Raw genomic sequence first — 25,050 nt, 5'->3', positions numbered from 1 at the left:
TTAATAGTATTCTTTTTTACTTTAGAAGAGAAAGCCAGCTTAAATAAGGCATTGCTAAATGTTGAATGGGGAAGAAGTGCAGTTTTACTAATAGTGAACACCCAGTTTCTCAGAGACGCTGCTTAAAAGCTCAAGAATCTGCTGCTGTACTAATGATGCATTAGTTATGCATATGGAGAATTCCAGACACTGCTACCCAACTGACAAAACCCCAAAACTATACATATTCTACAACTGGCCGTGATGTTCTGGACAGTGCTCATCCTTGATGTGCAGAAATTTGCTTAAGATGCTTCAATTGCTCTTAATGATTGAGATGCCTGTGTATGGAGCCCATGTCTTAAAATTTGGCAGAAAACCCATCAAGAGAGCTATCCTACTCACTTTGGCAGATTGAATTTTATTTTAGCTATTATTTCTAAAATAGTCAAGTTTTGTAGGTCTGTACACGGTAATATTCCTGCATATGGAATTTTAAAATTCAGGTTGACAGAACAGTGTTTCATGTAAGAAAAAAAGCGAAAATAGGGTTCCCTCATCTACGTTCTCCAGGAACTTGCCTGCTTCATGTGGTTCCTTTTAAAAAAACTCATCTTTGCAGCTATGCTTTTGTGTTCAAGCAAAATTATTTAAACCAACTTTTCTAAGTTAATTGGTTGATACCTGAATTTGCATCACTACTGAAAGAGAAGGCCTTACAAGGGCCTTTGATCTGGTGCAGATTAGGAATTTGATCCATATGCATGTCCTTGAATTGCCTTGCAGCATACAAAAATTGGCTGTCACTCCCACCAGTTGTAGGGGATTAAGGATTTGTTATATAGAATAAATTTTATTGATAGCATAAAGCTGAAGATATACACTTCTTGCATATTCTCTGTATTAATCCTTACATCCCTTACAACTGACGGATTCCAAAGGAGATCCAACTGAAAAGGAAAAGCAATGATCCAAGTTGAAATGATTTCAAAATCCAACTCTTTCTCCCCAATGTAAATGGCCTTATGGATTCTCAGGGAAAGTTTAACTGCTTGTATTTCAGGCTATCATACACTATATGGATGGTACCGCTCTGTGGAAAGTGAACACTTTCCTGACCCTACTGGGCTTAGGCGGCGGATGGAACAATGGACTTTTGGTTTCTACCCTTCCTGCATAAAGTATCTCATGTCTGCCTTTGATGTGCCAGAGGTAAACTATGCTTCACGATCCTCAACAGAGTTTTTCTCAAGTTCATTTTGCATAAAATTTGAAGTTGATAAACCTTGCAGGTCATGGCAGTCACCAGAAATAGCATCTGTAAGGCAGGGATGGAGTCCATATCCAGAGGTCAGGCAATTATATATTATGCTTCTGTCTTCCTCTACTTTTGGGTCTTCTCAACCCCTGTAGTTTCACTTGTATTTGGGAGCTACTTGTATGTATGCATAAATTGGCTGCATATCCATTTTGATGAGGCTTTCTCATCACTCCGGATCGCAAATTACAAGGCCTTCACTCGCTTCCACATCACCCAAGAGGGTGATCTTGAGGTCTACACACTTGCCATTGACAAGGTAAAACTGCCATTTTGCCTCATCTTTTATTTGATCCATGAGCAAACTTGTGTCATTTTTATCATTTAAGTCGTATATTTACCATTCATCACATAAACAGGTTCCAAAAGAATGGAAGTTGGACCCCCAGTGGGATCGTGAACCCAAACAAACATTGGCTCATCAAAGAAAGTTCCCAAGCAAATGGTGTGCAGCTGCAGCTAAGCAGGATCCGGTTAAGACCGTCCATGTTGTAGACCATTTTGTGATACAACGAACATGTTCGGAACCTAGCTGAGGCAAGTCTGTTAGATCTAACATTCTGTATATTGCTAGCTGGTACTTCTTGTACAACAATGTAACAGGTTCGCCCTCTGCTAATAGAAGATGGAAAATTGAGCCCAAAGCTTCTGTTTCTGAAGTTGCATTGTTCTGATTAATCAAATGCTAACAAATGGTTTGCACTCCCAAGTTTTCTAAAAGAAATTTGAGAGACAATTAACAAACGAATCGATGAACATTGATAGAAAGAATAGAGTTAGTGCCTTGTGGTAGCCAAAGCTTTCATTGCATGATATTACAGAATGAATGAAACCGGTTGGAGAATGGGCTCTTGGTAAAGAACAAAAGGTGGTTATGTACACTCGTTTCACTCTTCAAGAAAACCTTGGTAACGAGTCCCCTTGAGAATGTTGTACAAGTCGTTCCAATTCCCTACCTGTTCAGACAGGGGTCTGGTATGAATCTTGACCTGACGGCTCACAAGGTTCATCACAGGCACTCCAAGGAATTCCTGCACATCGATCAACTTCTGTGGAAACAACAATTCTGCTTTTATTATGAAGATGCAGTTAAATAGGAGATTATCACTAAAAAAAATGCAGAGAAAGCCAGTGCTTACCGTTCTGTTGTTGACGATGTCCTCATAATACAGGATAATGTGGTGGGTACTTTTAAAGTACTCTAGTGCGTCTGCAGCCGTCTGCTCTGTCTGCTGTAGATTTGTCAATAGGATGGTTGAATTGATTGTGGGCTTATATTGTGCCAGAAGATCTGCCTGCAGTGCTCTTTCATAAGAATGTGACTTTTTTGCTTACCTCTGTGTGAATGTGTGCGTGGGAGTGCTGTGCATGGCAACATGGGTACTATGGAGACTCTGGTGAACTGGTTCTCACCTCACCTGTGCTAGTTCAAAACTGGCAATATATGTACTATTGGTGCACAAGGACTGTTTTGCTCTCTAACCGCTTCAGGGTTCAGGGGCAATCTGGGTACCATGGGTGTAGAAGGCAGTTTGGGCGCCAAATGGCATCAGAAGTCGTAAGAGGGAAAATGGGGGAATCCCACCTTTTTCTGACTCCAGCCATTCGTAGTTTCTTGGTTATGTATATCGGAGTGAACAGGAAAGATGGGATTGCTCCCCTGCTCTATTCTTTTGATATTTATTGAGGGGAAAACCCAGTTCAGGTAGTGGGGCTTGCGAGAGATTAATGCTCTGGCCTATGGCCCACCCCGAAGTAATTAAAACCCCTCAGCCGCCCCCTTGCCCACCATGCTACCCTGCCCCTCTTATTACTAGTGCTTTAAGAAATCAGCAACCATGAGAAGGTGCAGATGCAAATGTACTTATAGTCAGGTGTTAAAAAGATCTTTTTGAATTGAAGAAATGGATTGTCTGGGATGTTAATGCTGCAATCAATCTGTAAAAAGTGAAATTGGCAGGTGACAATCTGGCTTAAGCTATCTGATTATTTAGTGGATATTTGAGAGATAATATTTACCTCTATCTGCGAATGTACATGGGATTTGTGGGTGCCGTTGATCTGCTTTGCCCCCTGATCATAAGTATTTGCAAGCACAGATATCATTCTACGCAGAAGGTTTTGCCGGAAGAGGAATATCACAGAAACCTTTCTTATGTTGAAGTATGAAACTATTTCTTTGTGATAATTCATAACACCCTGCGTACATGTGCATAACTTCATATCCAGAAGAGGGGAACCAATGAAGATTCTAATGAAAAATAGAAATTGATACAAAATAATATCCTTTCATTAAAAATGCACCACCAATCTAATTCTAGCAGTGGGTTTATTGACTAGTGCTGTTGGATGCACTTAGCCATTAAACTCACTGTTAACAGATGTTCAGCTATTATGATGAAGCAGTGGAGACAACTAAAACATTCCGACAAACCAATAGCACAACTTGCAACCCAGCACTAGCATTCAAGGGGGAAAATGCATTTTGTGTTAAGCATCATACAACCACTGCATCATGAAGCGAAAGTACAAAACTTTACATTTCCCATGACCGCACGACTGAGGATCAGTGAAAACCAAATAATGCAATGGTTATACCTGCCACTCACCACATGTGCAGGCCCAAAGGCTCTGTCAAGGTTTGCACTCATGGATAACACCTTTTGCCTTGAGGCTTATACCTTTTTACTCGAGGTAACAACATTTCTATATTTGATTGGTTATTGATTCCTTTTTTGTCAATTTCAGTAAAAAGAAAGAAAAAAGAAAACCCAGACACCACATTCTGAATGACTTTATAACAAACAATCTTGGGATTTGAGCAGACCAAGTCCCCCAACAGACCTGTAACGAAAAAAAAATGGAGCTGAAAATTTCTGTGTGCGTTTTCTCCAATTTTTTTCCTTTCATTAATCCATTTTCTTTGCATCACTTACAAATACTGTTTGGTGTTGGTTTTTCTTTCTTAATAGGGAAGCTAACTCCTGTGGATTCAAACCTGAGAGACCCCTCAGATATGATATTACGACCTAATCATCGCCATCTCATTCAAACCCTTGGACTTGGTTTGTTATGGTTGTTCTGTGCCATTTTCTCTTGTTAGTAAGAAAATTGATTTTAATTAGTGATTCCAATATTACCTCCATGAAAAGCAGACAAACTCACATGACTTCATCTCAAGAAATGTTATTTGAAGTTTGAAGAATCCACTTCCACCCTCTGTGTTATAGGTTGCCATCTGTTCTCCTCACCTACTGATCTAAAACCTTTGACAAATCTAAATGTGCATTAGAACCATATCCATTATTCTCTTTGGGGAGAAGATTTGAACAAGCCAAAAACTTTATTTCAATAAGCCAAAAACTTTAGTCCCTAAATTTGACTTTCCATTCATCACCTGAATCAGAGATTCTGCTCAAAGAGCCAAGTATGTAAAACTGACACTTTTTGTTAAATATATTTCTCCCAGAGAGAAGAATCAAGATGCAAATAATTTCTCCAGAGGAAAGAATCAAGATACATTCACATTCCTTTCCTCTTTAGCACAGTAATGAAACCATTGCTTAGAGAACAATTTCCAGGCCTTCCTCAACAATCTTCTAAACCAATATGTAGACAGATACATAGCTAAAGCCACCATGTTCATAAACATTTGGAGCAAAATCTTTGAGAGTGATCTACGAAATCAGCCAGTGAATGCACTGCTGATGAAAACTTCTAAACTCTAGCATATATTATCTAGACTTATAAATCATACGTTTCACCCCAGGTTGTAAGTATTGTATCATTACCCGTATCAGTCAGGCCCAAATTAAGGCCATATTGTATTGTATCGTAAAATATCATAATTTTTTAATAAAATTTTTTCTAAAACATCAAGAAAAAATAAAAAAAATAGCAAAAAATCTAAAAAAATCATATCACATGAAACAATGATGAATTGCACAAAATACAAACATAAAATCACATATGAAGCATTTATGCCTCTATGAGCTCCATAAGACATCATCAAACATCAACTATCTGAGAAGAACATGCCATAAGACTCATACTTTCATATTAAATAAACAAAAAATATTATGAAAATAGTTGCACTTGATTTTCAATCGGTTTTCACTCATTACTTGAGTGCCCCATTGTCATGCCGGATCATCTTATGCTATCTTTGTTGGAGTATGGAGTCTGATTTCTACCTTTATATAAATCTTTAATTTTCACGGGCGATTTTTTTTTGGAGTGTAGCTTTGTAATTTTACTCATAATAAAGATTTTTTACCTTAACCCATTTTCTTGAGTGAAAATGCACTTTTTTTTACCTTAACCCACTTCTTTGGGTAAAAAAATGGTGGAAATGCATGTCTAATGGCCTCTAGACAAATGGAGAAGTCGGTTCTCGAAAGGTATTTAAAACCCAAAATAAAAAAGTAACTTTTGGCCTTTTTAAAGTGCTCCGAAGGTGTATCGTACGATACAGAACGATACATGGGTGTATTGTACGATACACACATATTGTGATACGAGTGTGTATCATATTGCAAAACCCAAAAGTAACAATACATATCGTACCGTATCGTACGATAGGTATGATACAACACAGGTTTCACCATCTGTAGAAAAATTGGACTACAAAGTAAACCAAAAACCACCAGCCTCCTCAATCTCAAATGTAACTTGGTAGTCTGAACATGGGGTTGGATGGATTAAAAATACCTTAAGCCTCGGATTCCTGATTTCTATTTCTGAAGAAGAAGAATGCACAATACCTCTAAGCATGTACTCAATAGTCCATACCATAAAAAGGGCTGAAATAGAAAGCTCATCAGCTAAAACTGAAAACACATAATCATCCAAGATATTATTTTTCTAACCATACCTGGTTTAATTTATTCCACATTCTCCACAAGAAATTTCCTCTCCAATAATATGAAATATCTTCTGAAAAAATATGCATGAATTGGTACTTTCAGTTTAAATGAACAACCAGAATTATTATGGCTAGACCATGTTTACGTAATTTCAATAAATTTGAACCGTCTTTATTTTCCTGGAGCACCAAAAGCAAGTAAGATGCCATTATGAACATAGTCCAAAGGTACGGAGCCCCAAGAACACAACCAGCCAATTTAAATGAGATATGATAGCTTCTTTATGATCTAAGCCAACGCATTATCGTCATTCAATCAAGATGTGTGTGTGTGTGCTAAAAATTAACACTTTCTTAAACTATTACCACTATGTCTTAGCATGTTCTATGTCACCATAAAGTAACTTCAGTTTAAAATTTAAAGCGATTCAACCTGATTACTTGAAGATTTCCACCTGAATGAAGAATCCACTTCTTTTCATAAGAAAACGTGGAACATACAAAATGCATATATCAAAAGAGAGTTACAACCTCTTTTTAAGAACCCACTCATATCAGAAGCAACTAAATTTAATTTTAGGAAATAGCAGAGGGAAAAAAGAGGACACCTACAAGGGAGCAAACTCATTATGATAAAAAAAAATTGGCCTCTGCATGGCAAAGTTGTTGGTCAACTGTCACCACAATTCTATTTCCACTGATGTTTAATTACCAGTGAAGTATAGAACTGTTACCTGATTAAGCATCCACTTGAGCCCGACTGCAGCTAAGCATGAATTCTTGGATGCACTGCTATACCAGTCGAGATTGTAAACCTTATCTAATGTCCTCAAAACTGATGAAACATTGTTACGCCTTGGTAATGAAGAAAAGATCTCCCCATTGGAACTAACATTGAGATGGCTATTCAATAAAGTTTCAAACCATCCACTTCCAGACCTCTGCATTGACAAAATTGCAAAGAACCGCACAGGATTGCAAAAACATTCATCCCTGTTCAAGCATAAAAAAGTCATGTATGGTAGAAACATGATATTTGTGCAAACCAATGTCCAACAATATTAGAACAACCTGCTGAATGTTTTGGGTTTTGGATAGTGCAAACGCACTCTTTCCTGGGGTTTAACTCCAGAAAGGTCACAGGGATGTCTCCCAAACATCTGAACTTTCGTCCGAACATAACCAGGCTTCGCAGGAGAACCTATTTGCTTTAGACAAATAAAGCATATATAAAATCCAAATGTAAAAGCAAAGATAAGAAGCGTCCTCAACACGAACTGCGACTTCTTAAAAGTTTTCAAACCAAATACATCCTGGAAACCAAAGGCACCAAATGTCATATCAGTCCAAGTATATCAACAAGCACACACAAAACTTTCAGTAAAACTAACATACTAAATTTGGCAGCAGATGTGCTGGTGTCTATTTAGTGTTTTATAAGAGCTTAGCTCCATAACAATAAAAATTCTACATTCCTTTTTGAAATCCTGATTTTTGGAAGGTTGACTGAAAGAATCTCATGAATTATTGTTCTGCACGAAATGCTACAGTATTTCCTGATCTGGTGAAAACTAGGAAATGCAGCCAAGTATTTCTTCAATTCTTTGTTACCACAACATCCTAGACTTTATTCTCGTCCTCATTATAATTTGCCTAATTTACAATGAAAATCTTCTCATTTGCATAAACTGACATTGAGAAAGGTCAATATCTTAAGAAAGGATTTGTGTGTGTGTGTGTGTGTGTGTGAGTGCGTGAGCGAGCACATGTTCTAGTTTATCACAGTCACCATTCACCAATATTGCTATCAGTAGCATTCTTAGTTGAAAAATAGTCTCTCTTTTCCAAAGATCCTGTAAAAATCTTGGCAAATTTAAAAAATAAAAAGTACAGAAGGTTTAGAAAATTTAAAGACAAATACCTTTCGTCTAGCTGAAGTACAATGCATCAACAGCACAACATTTTTAAAAATAAGTAAAAACGATACACAAAATAGATACATAATACAAACTAGATATGCAAATTGGGTACAAACTGGATATTTCCTACACTGATTTCACAAATCCGACCCCACATATGTGTTCCACATAGCACATTTGCTAGGAACAGTGGCGTAGCTAGGATTCATGTGAAGGGGGGGGGGGGCAAACAGGGGTGTAGCAAAAAAAAAAAATTTGTGTGATAGTCGGGGGTTCGGGGGCAGCGCCGGCGATTTTTTTTTTTTGAGATAAAATAAAAAATGGCTACAATTATTAATAAAGATCTATTTCATATGGACGAATCAAACTATTTGCTGCAGTCAAGGGCTGGGCTGGGCTACAAAAGTGGATAAAAATCTATTTGATATGGAATCAGGGCTGGGCTAGGACTGGGCTTTTAAAAAAAAAAAAATTAACTGTTTCGGGAGGCAGCCCAGTCCTGCCCCGAATCAACACATTCCAGACGAAAAAATATAACTTTTTGACGCCTGAATATTAATGAAAGTTCTAGGCCATTTATTCTCAAACACTAAAAAAACCTGCTCTCATGTCGTAATTATACGATCCAAGAGCCGATTACTACAAAATCAAGCATAGAGGACACATTTGTACAGTCGGATTTTCAGAAGTAAAAAAAATGAAAACCCTTTCAGAAACTCAGTTCGTACGGCAGTTTGTAGGATTCTGGTAGGGATATATATATATATATATATGTGTGTGTGTGTGTGTGTGTGTGTGTGTGTGTGTCCTGATCCAAGTATTCTCACAGAATTGGAGCTCCTGTGAAATTCAATTATCGATATGGATGGCAAGTGCAGGTTGTTTGTACCTAGAATTTCATCAACCGGAATCTTAGACATAATGACCAATCAGTGAATTGGGCACGTGCTACCTATATGCTGCGAATTCACATGTTTCTTTAATTATCACAAGATCCAGGATCAATCAACCAGGGTTAACTGTTACAACCATCGGTTACAGATCCTAAATTTGATGAGAAAATCACAAAAGAGAAAATTTTCCTTTCCTTGTCTAGGTGTTTATTTCGATGCACTCACATACCCGGAAAACAGGGATAAGTTGGGTTATGCCATTATGTTCAATGCAATATCCCGACTTATCACAGTTTTCAGGATAAGTGGGTTTGGAGAGAGAGAGAGAGAGAGAGAGAGAGAGAGAGAGAACCTTATAAAGAGCACACCCGTCGTCCGTCATGTTGTGAGAAGCTCACAGCTCCTACTCAGAGGTCGGAAACGGCTTTCTTATTCTTCCGTAGTTGTGGAATATGGCGAGGAAACATCCCTCAAGAGAGACAGCAGACGATCTCAAATAGAAAAACAAGAAGAACAAGAAGCGGAGGAGTGGTGAATCAAAACTTGGTGGGTGAATGAAGGAGGAGGAGGAGGGGGGTTAGAACTTAGAAACAATGGTTGGTGGTGACGTGGGGGAGCGTCAGAGCGGTAATGAAGGGCGTGAACTCTTGTGTCCCTCCGCGCTCAAACACATCATCACCATCATCATCATTAAAATCTCATTTTCTTCATTCTCTCTTTCATTTCTGCCTCCGACGGTCTTCTTTCTTCCCCGCCCTTTTCGAATTCGCATACATGTTTTTGACTGAGCCGTCCCCCCCCCCCCTCTCTCTCTCTCTCTCTCTCTAACTTTTCATCTGAAGACGGACAATAAACGACTAAAATAGATAAACATTAATGACATGAAGCTATGTTCCTTTCTTTGACTTTCCATCTCTGAATTCTTCTGATCCCAAGTTTTGAATCGTGTGATTATGACATCTAAACAAATTTTTTTAAGAACTTAGAAAACAACTTACAATGTGCTAATGTTAGATTGCAGAACGAGAATTTACACATTTGGAGGAAACCTATGTCACACGGACTCGGTTGGGGAGGTGCCGCACCCGAGTCGACACACCCCGACACGGATGCAGACACAAGTGCAACTTCGAACACCGCTTGGATTCGGTCAACGCCGAGTCGGACTCCGTCAACGAGTTGAGGTCAAGTCTTTTTTTTTTTTGGACTCGGTCAACATTGACATAGTTCAAAAATTATCTATTTTTAGGATAAAAAAAATGATTTTGTTTATATTTTTAAAATATATATAGCATGAGTCTCAAACATAAGCCCCAGAAAAAAAAATCCGGGGGGTGCGGCCCCCGACCTCCACCCACTGACCGCGCAGCGGGACCCTTGTCGGAGGAGCCCCCAAACCTCCTTTTTGCAAGAGCAAAAATACAATTTACAAAGTTTATAAAAACATTCTGGTGTCAAACTTTAAAGGACAATATCCACATATATGCACACAGGATATATATATATATATATAGCCGAGTCCTCGTGTCTAAATTTTTTAAAATTACGTTGCACCCGTGTCGCACCTGCACCCGCACCCATGTGACATAGGTGGAAACGTGGTCAAATTTCCTTAGCAGTGGCCGTAATGATATTGAAGAGGACCATCTCTCTTTCTTACTGGATTGGCAGCTTCCACCGTCCATCTCTCTTTCGTACTCGATTGGCAACCTCTTTAGACCCGAAGGATGTTGGATGAGGCCTTGGCCGCCATCCGGGCAGTCGGGATTCGATTCCCCATGGCGTCATGGCTCCCTAAGGTCAAGGGGTGCGCCCGGGCTTACACCCCTCTGAAATGGGTTTCTCCAAAGTTGTCAGCCTGAATCGACATGTTATACGATACTTACCTGAATCGACTATTTTTCATGAAAAAAAAGAACTTCTACCTCTTTGAGATTCGATAGCCCCTTTTCCACATGCATAAACTCTCTCCAACTGCTAGGTCTCAAACAGACTAAAAAGTCATGTTCCTACATCATAAAAACAGGATCCACGCTTGCCAGGCAGGAGCAATTAGTGCACGTCACCTTGTGTTGGGTCGTTGCAAGTTCAAATCCCAATGGCATAGTTGTATAACTGGTAGGGGTCTGCCTAACTCCAGCTTTCTCTGTCCAAAAAAAAAAAAAACGATCCAAGATTCAAATCGTTGCTAACAAACCATCCTCAACACATTTATGTGGTTAAACTGAATTGATGTTGCGTCTATGATTTCTAGCTCAGCAGTTCCATATTTTTATTAGTATCCGAGCTTCATGTGACTTACAACATACGAAATATGTCTAGGGATGTCAAAATTAAGCCCATATAGATCAAGCATAAACCCGAGCTTGATGCGGCTAACATACAGAATATGCACCCAATTTGGTTAGATAGTGTGGTATGATAGGGCTCACTTGCATCCCTTTGGTTCTTTTTGAAGCAAATTGCACCTTCATTGTCTCAGTGGAGTGGGTTGGCCACTAGATGGGTGGCCAAGGTTCGATTACCATGGGTTCACCTCTTTGTGCAAACCCGTGTGCAGCATAGGCCCTGGTGATTGAGGTCTTTGCCTCCGAGTTTTATGCTGTCAGCAAGACAACTGTAGGTATGGCAAGCTGAGCCAGCATGACTAGGTCTTCGTGCTGAGTGTGGTTTATTCGGGTTACAAATAAAAAAAAAATGCACCTTTATTATAGAAAGAACCCAATTTTTAATCCTCTTAAGTTTGGATGGACCAGCCTTACCTTTAGAGTTGTCAATGAGTTGGGTTTGTCTTAGATGCCGACCCAACCTGAATTCAGACATTCGAGTATGGGGCATAAAACATACCAACACGAATGTTATTAGGGTTAATCCAAAATTGACTTGAGTAGCATGTGGATCAGGTTTGGGTTATGATTTTAGCTGAATATCTGATCCAATCTAGCCTGACCTAGGTGTTTTCTTATATTTTTTATGTAAAATTTTTAAATACCTTGTAAATATGGGTTTGGCTTGCGATTCATTTTTCTTTTTATGTTTTTGAAAGGCAAGCTGGGGATAGGCAGACCCGACCAGTTATTATTCAATCGTACCATTGGGGTTTTGAACCTGCAACGTCCCGCCACAGGGAGACGTGCACTGACAGCTCCTACCAACCACCCAGAGCCCCCTGTTGGTCAATCGTACCACTGAGATTCCATTTTCTTGACATGTCATAACGGGAACCAGGTGCTTGTTATTTGGATGGGTTTGGATGCACCCTGATGGGTTGGATACCGAACCAGTTGAAAGCCCTAATTTCCTGTGAAAGGCTGCTAACTTTTTAACTTAATCGAATACTTGGTTTTTGAATTGTAACCCACTCACTTGAGAGCACATGGAAAGAGAACAGAAAGTATGGAGGAGCATGCACTCCATTTTGGATCCTGCAAACGTGTAAAATACCACATCAATTTCTCATTGATCCAGATTGTCACTCCGATAGGAAGCAACAAAATGAATTGGTATGTGGACCCTCTAAATCGAGTATGTGGACCAAGTTAGTAATCATGATAGCTTCAATCTCAGAATTCAGTTAGATGTTTACCTTAGGAATGGATTTTCTTTTTGTAATCCCAATTGATATTCCCCATGAGTTCGGAACCGACCACACACTGCTAATATCCAAACCCGGATTCAGATTGAATAGCCAACCCCATTCCATCTTGTTCCATTACAAGGGCCTGTTTGGTTGCAAATCAAGAAATCTAATTTTCTGGTTTTATATTTATACAGATTTTTAGAAAACAATCTTTTAAATTCTGAAAAATTATAGTGTTTGGATTAATTCGAAATTATCCTGATTTGCTAGACAAACACCAAGAAATAAATTTTCTATATTTTGATTTTTCTAATGTCCCATTTATCCGGATAACTGGGTCTAACCAAACAGGCCCTAAAAGGAAAGAGGAAAAGAAGATTATATCGATGGTTGATGCAATGAGGGCCGGGTCAGATGCCCAATCACCCAGATGGCAGTGACTAGATTTGGATTAAGCCAGTTTGAGAAAATGGGAGCCCAAACCCAACCTGTATAATTTAAGGAGTTTTTAAAATGTGTATTTTCCCTTTAAAATGGTATAAACTCGGCTGGGGCAGAAATAACATCTCAAATGAGATCCAAATATTGTTTGTGTCAGGTTTCCATGTCCGGAAATGTGGATTCAGGTCAGTTGGATACCCCACAAGGATCCAATCCACTGGTATCTAGACTGCAACCTATACCATGCTAACCAGGAATCACTATATGCATCATTGGTCCAAACTGTTTTACCTGGTTTCATTCTGCTCAGTCAGGTTTGGGCCATGATCTAGTCTTGGATTTGTGGACCCGATGCTGTGGGTATTAGCTAAAATGATTTTAGATAATTGTAGTCCATTGTTTTCTTAAGTTTTTCTGCTTTCGACTAATTGTGTTTAGGCATAACCAGACCAAGCAAAAATAAATTCCATGTTAAGGCTTCCTATTACCAGTCATTGCATAACCAAGCAAGCTATGAATCACTATGCTTATAAGAACAGTTCATATCCTAAATGGCATGTAGGATGATGAAGTACATGCTGATCCTGAACATCCATAACGTTTTCCGTTTCATATCCTATGAATCACTATGCTTATAAGAACAGTTCAACCATGATTCATTATGGTGCTTTATCCTTTGGAAATTCTTATAATATAGGAAGATCATTGCTTGTTAATTTAACCTCACTATATGATTCTAAAGCAATCCCGTGACCTGATTGTCACATGTACAACTGTTCAAAATACTAGCCTATTTTCTATGCTTGAACAGTGCACACTATTGTTACTACAGTTGCCTTCTCGCATTACCATTTTCAATGGGAGTGTGGGAAGAAAGTTTTGAACCATGAGAAAGATCACTAACTAGTAACTAGTTCCTAGAAATGATTAGTTTTCACAAATCTCATACCAGCAATTAAGCAAACGCAGCCTAGGCCATATATATTTCAACTCCAGCCATCATCATCACCAAGCTTTATCCCAACTACATGTGGTTGACTGAACTAATTCATCTCAAGTCTCATCCCTTCGGCAACAAACGATCTGAGAAAATTCCAAGTGTGGCCTCTGCTTTGGTCAAGTTTTCACTTTGCAAGGAGACACAGTTGTCAACATGAAAGATGATGATGTCTTCATGATGTGTAAGCAATTTTGAGCAACAAGCCACAGCTTTATGATTTGCATGTTATAGCAACAGCAACAAAGTAGAAGTAATTGCACGCTTAGAAAAAATTTCCAGCATGAGATGGGCACTGATTGTACTTGCATCACAGGCCAATACACCTTCCATTCCTACTTACCAGAAACCCCCATAAGATGCAGCGTGCACATGGCAGAATCATGCATCATTTATGTAGGACTTTGTCATCATGCATTTGCAACCGATGCCTGATGTCCTCAAAGCACCATGCTCGTCCTCCTCAACAAGAGTTTGTAGCACCAGCAATCTGGCTGGAGAGTACCAAGAGCTCTGGGACCTATTTGAACTGCTGCATTACTGAATAATTATGCGGACAATCTGCCCAGAAAATTTAAATGATTTTGATGCTTCTCTTAGGCATTTGTTTTTCTCATCTCTAGACCAATGCTGCACCAGAAAAGTTCCGTTAGCTGCATGAAGACTGTGACTGTGAGTTTTAGAGTGTTTTCAAAATGATAGAATACTTTACCTCTCCGAGTTTATTAAGCTTCTCTCTTAGATCTTTCAATAAGTCAGGCACATCGCCTTCCCACTTGTAGAACTCCAGCTCCCTATTCTCAAGGATCATCTCAGAAACCTAAATGCAGGAAACTTGATACTGTCAATAAGAAAGACAAGGCAGATGGAGAAATTGCATCTTACGTAAATCAAGAAGGAATAAAACAAATAAGGTAAAAAAGAAAAGTTAATGCAATCATCACAGTTTTACAGATTGTTTCTCATCATGGGAGGTCCTGAGAATACCCGCTTTGAGAATTGTTGTACAGAAAACTCAATATGTAGTGGTCCGACCACAATCATCATGCATGTGCTTTAAAGGTCAAGAAATTGAAAACCACACCTCAAGTGAAAGACAATCACAAGCATGGCATGGATTTACTCAAGTGATGACTGCTGGTAGAAAATATGGTTACATTGTATCTCTGGATAGGTTGGGTCATATATCCCAACTAGGGCTGGTAAACAAACAGAGCAGCTCGTTGGCTCAGTTCGGCTTGTCACGAACTCGTTCATGATTGGTTCGTATAGTTGGTGAGCCGAGCCACGAGCAGCTCGTTTAGCTTAAATGAATTGAGCCCGAACACAAGATGTTCAGCTTGGCTCAGCTTGATAGTGCTCGTATAGATAATATATATATATATATATATATATATATATATATATATATATATATATATATATATATACTTTGTGTAATATATAAAAGGAAGAATGCATAAAATATATATAAAAAAGAAGGATGAATGAAAAATATATACATAAAATATGGATTATTAAGTGTAATTTATAAAAAAGTTATATATATTTTCAAGTATAATATATAAAAATGTATATACTATGTATAAATAACATGGAATGTTTTTACACAAGCCAGCTCATGTTCGGCTCGTCTCATTCAGGGATGAGCCGGGCACGAGTGTTCGGTTCGTTCGGCTCGTTTACCAGCCCTAATCCCAACAGTAGGTACTCAATGAGGATAAACTCATACATGCCTGTCGTCTGCTAGACATATGGTAGATAATACTATATGCTAACCATCTATTGTTTGCATATTTCACGAATATTTCTATGTTACAGTACAGTACATGTATATAATGAGGACACCCTCTTAATGGAATCAACAATGAATTTATTTAGCAAATTTCCATTCATGTGCACATGGTATCAGAATCAGCTATTTGTGCATGTGGGAATGTGTGTGCATGCGTGAATCATTGTTTACTTCTGAAACCAAGAGCCTGTACATAATTATAACAGTTAGGTGCAACATTGAATACTCAGCAACAAGTTGCATCTTATTCAGCATTTGTGTACAAGTGTGATTAATTATCAATGCAAAAGAGAGCATGCATGATGCTTTTCTTGCAAGCAGAGCATGCTGATTGGTGACTGCACAATACCCAAAGTATATATCAGATCAGGTAGCAGGCCAAATTGTTTATCGTGGCAAAAAGAAGATGAAAAAGGTGAACAATAAAAGAAGCTGTATAGGTAGAGAATGTAACTTTTATAAGGTTTTCTAACACGCTGAAGCATGAATACTCATCAATTGAAGGTGCTGAAGTTCTGAATCCACTAGTTGGCAGAGCCAGGATTATGCCTTTTCCCTTGGGGGCTATCTCACAGATACTCCATTTTGGATCCCATTTCAGTATCCCCTTGTATGTTGGTCATATTAGAAATTTCATAAAAATGGCCGTATTGGTTTGTGGTTGTTGGACATGCATGGTTAATTCACACCCATGCATACACGTTGGTCATACCAGGTTTGGATCTTCAACCCATTTCATCCTTGGAGAGAGAGAGAGAAAAAGAGATTCCTAAGCTATGTCACATGGGTGCGGGTGCGGGTGGGGGGGGGGGTACGGCACTTTCAAAAAACTTGGGTGCGGGGGTGCGGCAAAAATATAAAAAATTATATATATAAAGTCCAAAAGTTGGACATAAATGACCCTGGGTGCATTGACTGCACCCAGGGTCAGGTTGACCGCATCGGGTGCGGGTGCGGGTACGGGTGCAACGCGGGTGCGGCACCTAGTTGGCGAGTCCCTGTGACATAGTTCCTAAGGTGTTCTATAACATATGGAGGTCAGTAGAAGGGAAAAAGACAGTATTTGAATTATCTATTTTTCTCATTTTATAAGAAGCAGGTTCTTGTACTTTAAATGCTCACCAGAAAAAAAATATCAACTAGATGGTTCAACTATTTATATTCTAAAATATATATTTTGCATCATAAAGTTTTTAAAATCCATATAATTAAGTGATGGCAAATTCTCAATTTCTACAACACAGGTGGAAATAACTCTTAGGACTCATTTTCATAGGATGTGTCTAGAGTTTCAAGGCCGTTTGCCACTGATGCAACCCTCCTCCTTTATCCAGGCTTGGGACTGGCACTAGTAGGGTTGACACCCTCCATGTATTTGGGATAAGGCTTTGATGATATGATGAGGGAGAAACAACTCTCCAAAAGCCATGCTTTTTGGGGGGCATGGAACTCAATAGCAATTCACCAACCATGTTGGGTATTCCCAAACTAGGGGGCAACTGCCCCCTATTGACCATGTCCTGGATCTGCAATGATGCTGGTCATATACACATGTTCATATGGTCATGCTCTCATTTTATATCTAGTTTCCTTGTCTTTTGGGCATTTCAGTTTAGTTTAATGTCTACATACTGAGAGTTGCCCCCTTAGTCAAATGCAAAACCTATGTCACATGGACATGGATATGACATGTTATGAATTTTCTTTCCATGGAATTATCCACTAATTTCCTGAAATTGAACTGATTTTCTTGGAGGAGAAGGATTCATGTGGAGGACCCAGAATGATTTTCTTTTTTGGTTCATATCGCTGACCCCAATTGTTTTGGGATGAAGGCGTAGTTGTTGTTGTTGTTGTTGTTGTTGTTGTTGTTGTTGTTGTTGTGTTCCTGAAATTGAACTTCTGCCTTCACTAAATTATATAGGAAATGATGCAGAAGTATTAATTAGTGCCCATGAATCTTTGCTGCATATTTTTCATACTTCATGTAATTCACAAAGCAAAATTCTTGATTTGACATACAGGGTTTTGATTTTATGAACCAAGCATGATTCCTCTCTCTCTCTCTCTCTCTCTCTCTCTCACACACACACACACACACATAATTGAACTTCTGCTGTGACCCAAGTACCTAAGTGATACGGGGAATAAGGAAGAGGTGTTAATTAATGTCTACGAATCTTATCACCTATTATATGCCTTTCACATTTCATGTAATTCACAAAGAAAAAATCTTGATTCCACATACTGGAATTTGGATTTTTACAAACCATGCATGATTTTGTTTATATATAGCAAGGAGTAAGACAACAGTCTTGCAGAATGTTACATGGCACTGATATCTCTGAGCTGGGCCATTACCCAATTTACATCCCCAGAGTTGTGGGATAAAGAAAGTAGGTAAACTCCAGTAGGGCCATAAATAAGAAATGGTAAGTAAATTTCCTTTTTTATTTTGCCAGTTGCTAGAGGGTTCAGGGTTGGTGGGCGTGAGAGCTATCATTAAGCCTATGACCCACCATTTTTCCTTCTGCATAAACATGCAAGTCACTAACATAGCATGAGAAGCTAACCGCCCTTGAAATGGGATTGCCATATGTACTTTTAAGCAAGGATACATGCATAGACTTCCAACAAAATCAAAACCCCAAAATGTAAGATAAAATATAAGGTTTCTGTCCAAAACAAAAGGGCATAATTAAGCATGGAAAAAAACACTTTGTTGAAGGCAGAAATTGCAAATAGAAATTGAGAGAAACACCTACTGCAAATGGCAATAAAGAAGATGATACTGTACCTGCTTCCCTATCACTTGGCCACCACTTATATGTGCAAAATATATGTTATAAAAATGACACAAGAATGCTGCAGGACTGGTTTCTGAAATTTCATGCAGATATTTAGCATAAGAAACTCCAGGAGGACTTGGTTCTGGAATCATGTGGCCCTGTTGGCTGAACCACTCTATATCTTTTGAAAGAGCATCTGATCGCTCCAAACCAGTTTTCCTGAAGTCAGCATCTGCAGCACATACATGAACGCTTATCCTCCGTAAGTTCCTCTGTTCATAATTAATGCCTTCTATGGGGTGAAGAAAAAGACGACACAACAAGCGGATTAAGTAAACTAGAATCGATATTCATCTATTGTTTCAGCTGCTGAGTAATAAAAGTTCATACATAAGCACAACAAACATATGCTCAGGCACAAATAATAAAAAATTAAAGGAAATAGAAGGGACTAATATGGTCAAAGTAAATGTTTTTTTCTTTTCAAAAGACATTCATTGATTACTAGCCCACACAAAGTAACTTGCAGTGTTAGAACCAACTACTACTGTTTGAAGAAGCCTGCACTAATCAACACAAGCTGCAGCTGGGTGCCACCCTATTTCCAAAGACGACAATCCATTGGACTTGCAGATAAGCAGGGCTCTGCTGGGGGATGATTCCAACATGCTCACCAACTACTAAAAAAGACATAAAATTTGCATGCTAAAGTTCTATAGAGATATCTGCAAAAATCTACGTAAGACTGTGCACACATGTTTGCATCTTTCCAGGTATTCCAATCGGCATGATTCTCTAGCACCTTTGTACAAGTCAATTTGTTATCTTGAAAGCCTTTGAGGAAGGGAATAAATGGGATGCAACAAGATGGCAGTAACATGTAACAAAATTCGTATATACTATCATTGATAGACCAGCTTGCATGTAACAGTCAAACGATTCAAACCAACTGAATATTGGGGAGAATGATTGTGAAATTGTCCTTAACAAAATCTTTTCAAAACTACACTTCTCTAGATGTGGGTGTTGAAATAAAAGAAAGAAAAATAACTCAAACATTTAACATGGTTTATCTATGGGCCGACATCCAAGACAAGCACAACTCCTTCACTCTTATTCATCTTCAAGTGGGGTGAACACCTACTTATACATGAGTTGCAAAACTTAGATAGGTGGCTTCAATACAAGTGGTAAAAAAAGATAGGCTACAATGTGGGCTACAAGGTAGGCTACATGTCCTACCAGAATAGAGACACTAGGTAACTTTTTTTACATTTTGTAGCCGATAGTAAATGTGCTTGGACATGCCTTCTTCTAGAAGGTTAACAGATTGTGCCATAGAATTGACTGATTGTGTGTCATAGGATGCCACATTAATTGTTTGTGTCACATTTTGGATTGTGGTAGCCTTAACATTTCTCCCTCTCGAGTTGGTGCACCAATATCAACAACACTCAACTTGTCGAGAATGGTTAACAATTTTGTTTTTTCAATAGCCTTAGTAAAGATGTCTGCAAGTTAAACCTTCACACAAATGGAGCAATAATTACTTTAGCTTGAACCTATGTCACATGGGTGCGGGTACGGCTGCGACACGGGTGTGGCTCAATTTAAAAATTTTGGACACGAGGACACGGGTATATATATGTATATATTTTTTAAAAAATATATCTAAACACTATGCTCTGCAGTCTGCTAAAGACTGTGCAACTGCACAATCTTTCTGCTAAAGACAGACTGTGCATCTGCACAATATATATATTTTTAAAAAAATATATAAAAAATAATTTTTTTTAGTTTTTATACATTTTTTGTCCTAAAAAATGAACAAAAATAGACTCGGTCAAAGTTGACCGATTCCAAAATGTGGATGGACTCGGTCCAGGTGCATTGACCAAGTCCGCCCCGTGTCCAAAGCCACACCCGTGTCGGGGCGTGTCGACGCGGGTGTGTCGCCTCCCAAGCCGAGTCTGTGTGACATAGGCTTGAACCTTTTTTCTAACAAAGTGAAAATCAATCTCAATATGTTTCGTACGTTAAAAAAAGACAAGATTTGCAACAATATAAATGGCAGCTTAACTTTCATACTTCATCTTCATTGGTGTAGTGACATATAATCCTATGTTGGTTAATAAGGGCATTAACCAAATAAGCTCAAAAATAGTAGAGGTCATAGCTCGAAAATAACCAAATAAGCTTCTGCACTAGAGCAGGCTACAACATTTTGCATTTTGCTTTTTGCTTTAAGTCATGAGGTTTCCTTCAACTAAAGTAAAATACCCGATGGTAGATCTTCTATCTGATGGATCGCCAAGCTAGTCAACATGTGTATCCTTCAATTTTTGTATGTCAGTTTTGCTTTATCAACTAGTCCTTTTCTTGGTGATGATTTTAAATATCTCATGATTCAATCAACTGCTTCCATATGTGGTCTTTTGGGATTGTGCATGAATTGACTTACCAAATAAGCAGTCAAACCGTGTGACTGTAAGATAAATCAGTTTTCCTACAAGCCTTTAACACATTCTAACATTTTCAATAGGTTCACCACTGTCTTTCTCAATTTTATGATTTAGATCAATGGGAGTGTCAACGGGCTTGCATCCAAACTTTCCAGTTTCTTTCAAAAGACCTCAGGTATATTTTTATTGGGACATGAAGATGCCTTTTTTTTAATAGGAAACTTCAAACCTAAGAAAATATCATAACTGACCTATGTCCTTGATTTCAAACTCATGTTGAAGGTGGTGTTTAACCTTGACTATGCCTGAAATATCATTTCCTGTTGTAATGATAGCATCAACATAAATTAATACCACCATTGTCCCAAAGGTATCTTTTCTTATGAACATCAGTGAATTGGTGATACTTTTGGTGAATCCAAAGGTTAATAAAACTTCACTTAGCTTAGAAAATCATGCTCTAGGAGATTGTTTAAGACTGCAGATAGCTTTTTTTAGTCGGCATACCAAGTTTTCATTTTTTTCATCTAGATAACCAGGTGGAAGTTTCATATATACTTCTTCCAGGTCACCATGAAGAAAAATATTTTTTACATTTAATTGAAATAGTGGCTATTTTTTGTTGGCAATAACCAACGGGACCACTCGAATGGTATTTATTTTAGCGACTAGAGCAAATATCTCATGATGATCTATCCCATATGTTTGGGCAATCTCTACTGCGACTAGCCTAGCCTTGTATCTTTCAATAATTTCATTACTTAATTTTGCAGGTCCACCAACATCTAACAGATTTTTTTCCTGATGGTAAACAATGTTCCAATTTTTGTTTTTTTTCAAGTGAAAGTAGTTACTCGTCCATGGCCTTTTTCCATTCAGGATGTGAATTAGCTTCATTGAAGCTAGAAGAGTCTTGAGTAGAGTAGACTTTGGTTAAGAAAATAATAAATGACTAGAAAGGTGTTTGGTAAAAAAAATTTGCTCAATAGGATAAAGTGCACAAGAACTGGAGTTGGAAAGTGTAAAAAACACTTAACCTTAGAGGTGGATGGGTTGCTTGAGTGGACCGACACAACTGACTAGAATGTTGATCCAAGGGCTTTGGAAGAACTGTTGTTGTAGGGTGATGGTTCGGGTTTCCTTTGTGTTCGACTTCACTAAATGTTAAGGTTACTATAATCCAAAAGGTGACACAAACAATTAATGTGCCACCTTATGGCACACAACCAGCCAACCCTATGGCATAAAATCAACCAACCTTCTAGAAGATGGCATGCCCAAGCACATCTACCATGGGGTTATGAAATGTAAAAAAAAGCTACCTAATGTCTCTATTCTTGTAGGACATGTAGCCTACCTCTTGTAGCCCACATTGTAGCCTATCTTTTATGGTCGCTTGTATTGAAGGCACCTATTTAAGTGTTGCAGCTCATGTATAAATAGGTGTTCACCTCACTTGCAGAAAAATAAGAGTAAAGGGATTGTGCTTGTCGTGGATGTAGGCTCCTAGCCGAACCAGGTTAAATCTTTGAGTTATTTATTTTTTTCTTTTATTTTAACATTTAAATCAAAGCTTATACTAATGTGTGAGTGAAAGCATTTTTTTGGTTATTAAAGGCCATTAAGTAATTTTATTACTTATGGTATTGCATATTGCAAAGCAAAAAATTGCTTGCATCCCTTGGGTCATTGTTCACTTGCTGCTCTGCGGGACCCTGGCAAGTCCTTCACTTGACTATCATACTTTTATTCCTAGTGATGGTTGATCCATCTCAAGATCTTCCTAAGGATTCTGTAACTTCTAAAGTTATAGTGCAAGAGCATAATCTTAATCTCAAGATAACCATTGTCAGTTTAAATGGGTTAAATTACTTATCGTGGTCTAAAGTTGCCACATTCTATCTCAATGGGAAATCTAAGTTAGGATTCATCACGGGTAAGAAAGAAAAGCTCGGAATTACTAATCCAAATTATGAAGAATGGGGCTTGGTTACTTTATGGAACCAAGCATTGCGGAAGAATTTTTATTCCTTGAATGCACTTCAGGATGTCTATCGTCAACAAAATAATATCGCCAGGGTATACCAACTTACACAAAATTAAAAAAGAAGATAAACCATTCAGCGAGCATTTAGGAGGGATGCGAGCAATGTGGGACGAGGTCACACTTTATAACCCCATATCAACCGATCTTGATGCCATCGAAAAGCGTACTGATCAAAGAAAGTCTTTTCAAATGATTGCTAGACTTGGGCCTGACTATGATGCCATTAAAAGTCAAATTCTTATGGCACTTGAATTTCCTAGCTTTAGTGTTTCATCCGCAACCATTCAACGCGAGGAAACTAAATGCAGGGTCATGGGTGTTGAATGCAAAATTAACTTCAAGACCATTGATCGGTCTGCACATGCTTGTCAATCTAGAGCAATTCTAAAGCCCATACCAGTGGCACAAAACAACTCAACCAAGTTCGTAGCCCATGGTAGACGTGCTTGGGCAGGACGTCTTCTAGAAGGTTGGCTGATTGTGTGCCATACAGTGGCACATTAATTGTTTGTGCTACCTTTTGGATTGTAGTAGCCTCTAACAGTGGGTTTCACTGAGCAAGAATGATTGTGAAGAGGCATGGACGTTTGATTTCAACAAACAGTTTATCAGTAAAATCATTCTCTCTTGACTCTGTTTTTGATTTGTTGGTTGCTGATTGCTTCTGGTTTCCTCTTTATTTTGCGTGTGTGTGTGTGCGCGAGAGAGAGAGAGAGAGAGAGAGAGAGAGAGAGAGAGATGACTGACATGCAACATGGGTGGCCTCATCCACGATTCTATGAAGAGTATCGAAGACGAACTTGCTGTCCACCAAGTATTTGAGATACCCTTCGATGGTGGGCTGCCAAGTCGTCTGTGTATCGCCATCCTCCTCATGCTGCTGCTCCTCGTTGCTCTCTGTTCTGAGCTTCATGGCAACGAACCTCATCTCTTCCACTATGCCCTTTGCCTCCCCCGGGTAAGGCTTCCGGTACCTCTTCCTCTTCTTCACGGTTCCAGAGCACAGAACGAGCAACGGCGACCCATCTGCCCCAATTTCTTCCTTGTTGGAGATGGGCATATGCAGGGCACTCGGTGAACCTATACGGAAAGGAACGGCTTTGCAAGACTCGAATCCAAAAGAGGAGCCAAATTTTGGAAGCCCACAGCAAAACGATGCATGCTGCATTCTGCAACCAATTGTGAAGAGCATGTATGGTTAAAGCTATTCACTCTGGTAAATGAAATACCAGAAAAATATATATATATATATATATATATATATATATATATATAGAGAGAGAGAGAGAGAGAGAGAGAGAGATTTTGGGCTGATCCAGAAGAATATGGATCACGATCCAACTATGAGGCTCTGACACCAGGTTCACATATGAGTCTCATCATACCTGGCTTAGCCGCTTAGGCAGGAAAGATGTAGGTCCCGGTCTAAATGCCAAGAACCCGGACCGAGTAAAGCCTTACTTTTTGGAAGTAGTTTATAAACTCCCAAGCCCTCAGGCCAGATCCATTTTCTGCTTTTTGGATTTTATGTGGGATTTTTGGACGAGGTCAACTTTATAATCCCATAGACAAAGATGATGTGTTTTTCTTTAAAAACCCACATTTTGCCAAAATTTGACCATTAACCAAAACTGCAAAAGTTAGACATTAAAATGATCATTTTAACGTTAGCACAAAATTTTTTTGACATACTTTACTATTGATTTTTGGTTTATAAATTGAAATATTTTGTAGAAACACAAAAAATAAAAATAAAAATAAAAATTAGTCAAAAATATCTTTTTGAGAACATCTGAATCGCTGAAAAAACAGTGAACATAAGCTAAGATACAACCCCATCAATATTCCAAAAAAAGAAGATGAATTGGGATAATTGCAACAAGTGTGATTGCTCGTAACCGAGTTATTCTATGTTGTTTTTTTGGCCACTTGCTCTAGAAATCAAGAAAAAACAATAAAAGAAACA

General features: G+C 38.6%; 3 protein-coding genes across 3 annotated transcripts in view; 1 reads left to right on the top strand and 2 right to left on the bottom strand.

Annotated features, from left to right (window-relative positions):
• Positions 1–1,852, top strand: part of LOC149816459 (uncharacterized) — a 96,615-nt gene extending 94,763 nt beyond the window's left edge. The window contains exons 15-17 of the mRNA XM_089987780.1: positions 1,043–1,191; positions 1,272–1,556; positions 1,657–1,852. Coding sequence (XP_089843906.1) covers positions 1,043–1,191; positions 1,272–1,556; positions 1,657–1,833 — 611 coding nt within the window. The 3' untranslated portion in view covers positions 1,834–1,852. The remainder of the gene's footprint in view (positions 1–1,042; positions 1,192–1,271; positions 1,557–1,656) is intronic.
• Positions 1,853–2,033: 181 nt separating this feature from the next.
• Positions 2,034–9,658, bottom strand: LOC149816458 (uncharacterized). The gene is made up of 6 exons (XM_089987781.1): positions 9,326–9,658; positions 7,233–7,474; positions 6,896–7,154; positions 3,317–3,496; positions 2,437–2,592; positions 2,034–2,346 (listed from the first exon to the last, which is right to left on the bottom strand). Exons 1-6 carry the CDS (start codon positions 9,353–9,355, stop codon positions 2,185–2,187), a joined length of 1,029 nt encoding a protein of 342 aa, XP_089843907.1. The 5' UTR covers positions 9,356–9,658; the 3' UTR covers positions 2,034–2,184.
• Positions 9,659–14,183: 4,525 nt separating this feature from the next.
• LOC149816457 (heme oxygenase 1, chloroplastic-like) lies at positions 14,184–24,314 on the bottom strand. Its single transcript, XM_089987379.1, has 4 exons — positions 23,832–24,314; positions 18,584–18,807; positions 14,704–14,811; positions 14,184–14,621 (listed from the first exon to the last, which is right to left on the bottom strand). Exons 1-4 carry the CDS (start codon positions 24,274–24,276, stop codon positions 14,529–14,531), a joined length of 870 nt encoding a protein of 289 aa, XP_089843505.1. The 5' UTR covers positions 24,277–24,314; the 3' UTR covers positions 14,184–14,528.
• Positions 24,315–25,050: the final 736 nt, after the last annotated feature.

Source organism: Nuphar pumila, chromosome 14 (genome assembly GCF_984573655.1).
Source record: "Nuphar pumila chromosome 14, dmNupPumi1.hap1.1, whole genome shotgun sequence".
In the NCBI taxonomy this organism is placed as follows: domain Eukaryota; kingdom Viridiplantae; phylum Streptophyta; class Magnoliopsida; order Nymphaeales; family Nymphaeaceae; genus Nuphar; species Nuphar pumila.
This window is presented reverse-complemented; position numbering and strand designations above follow the sequence as displayed.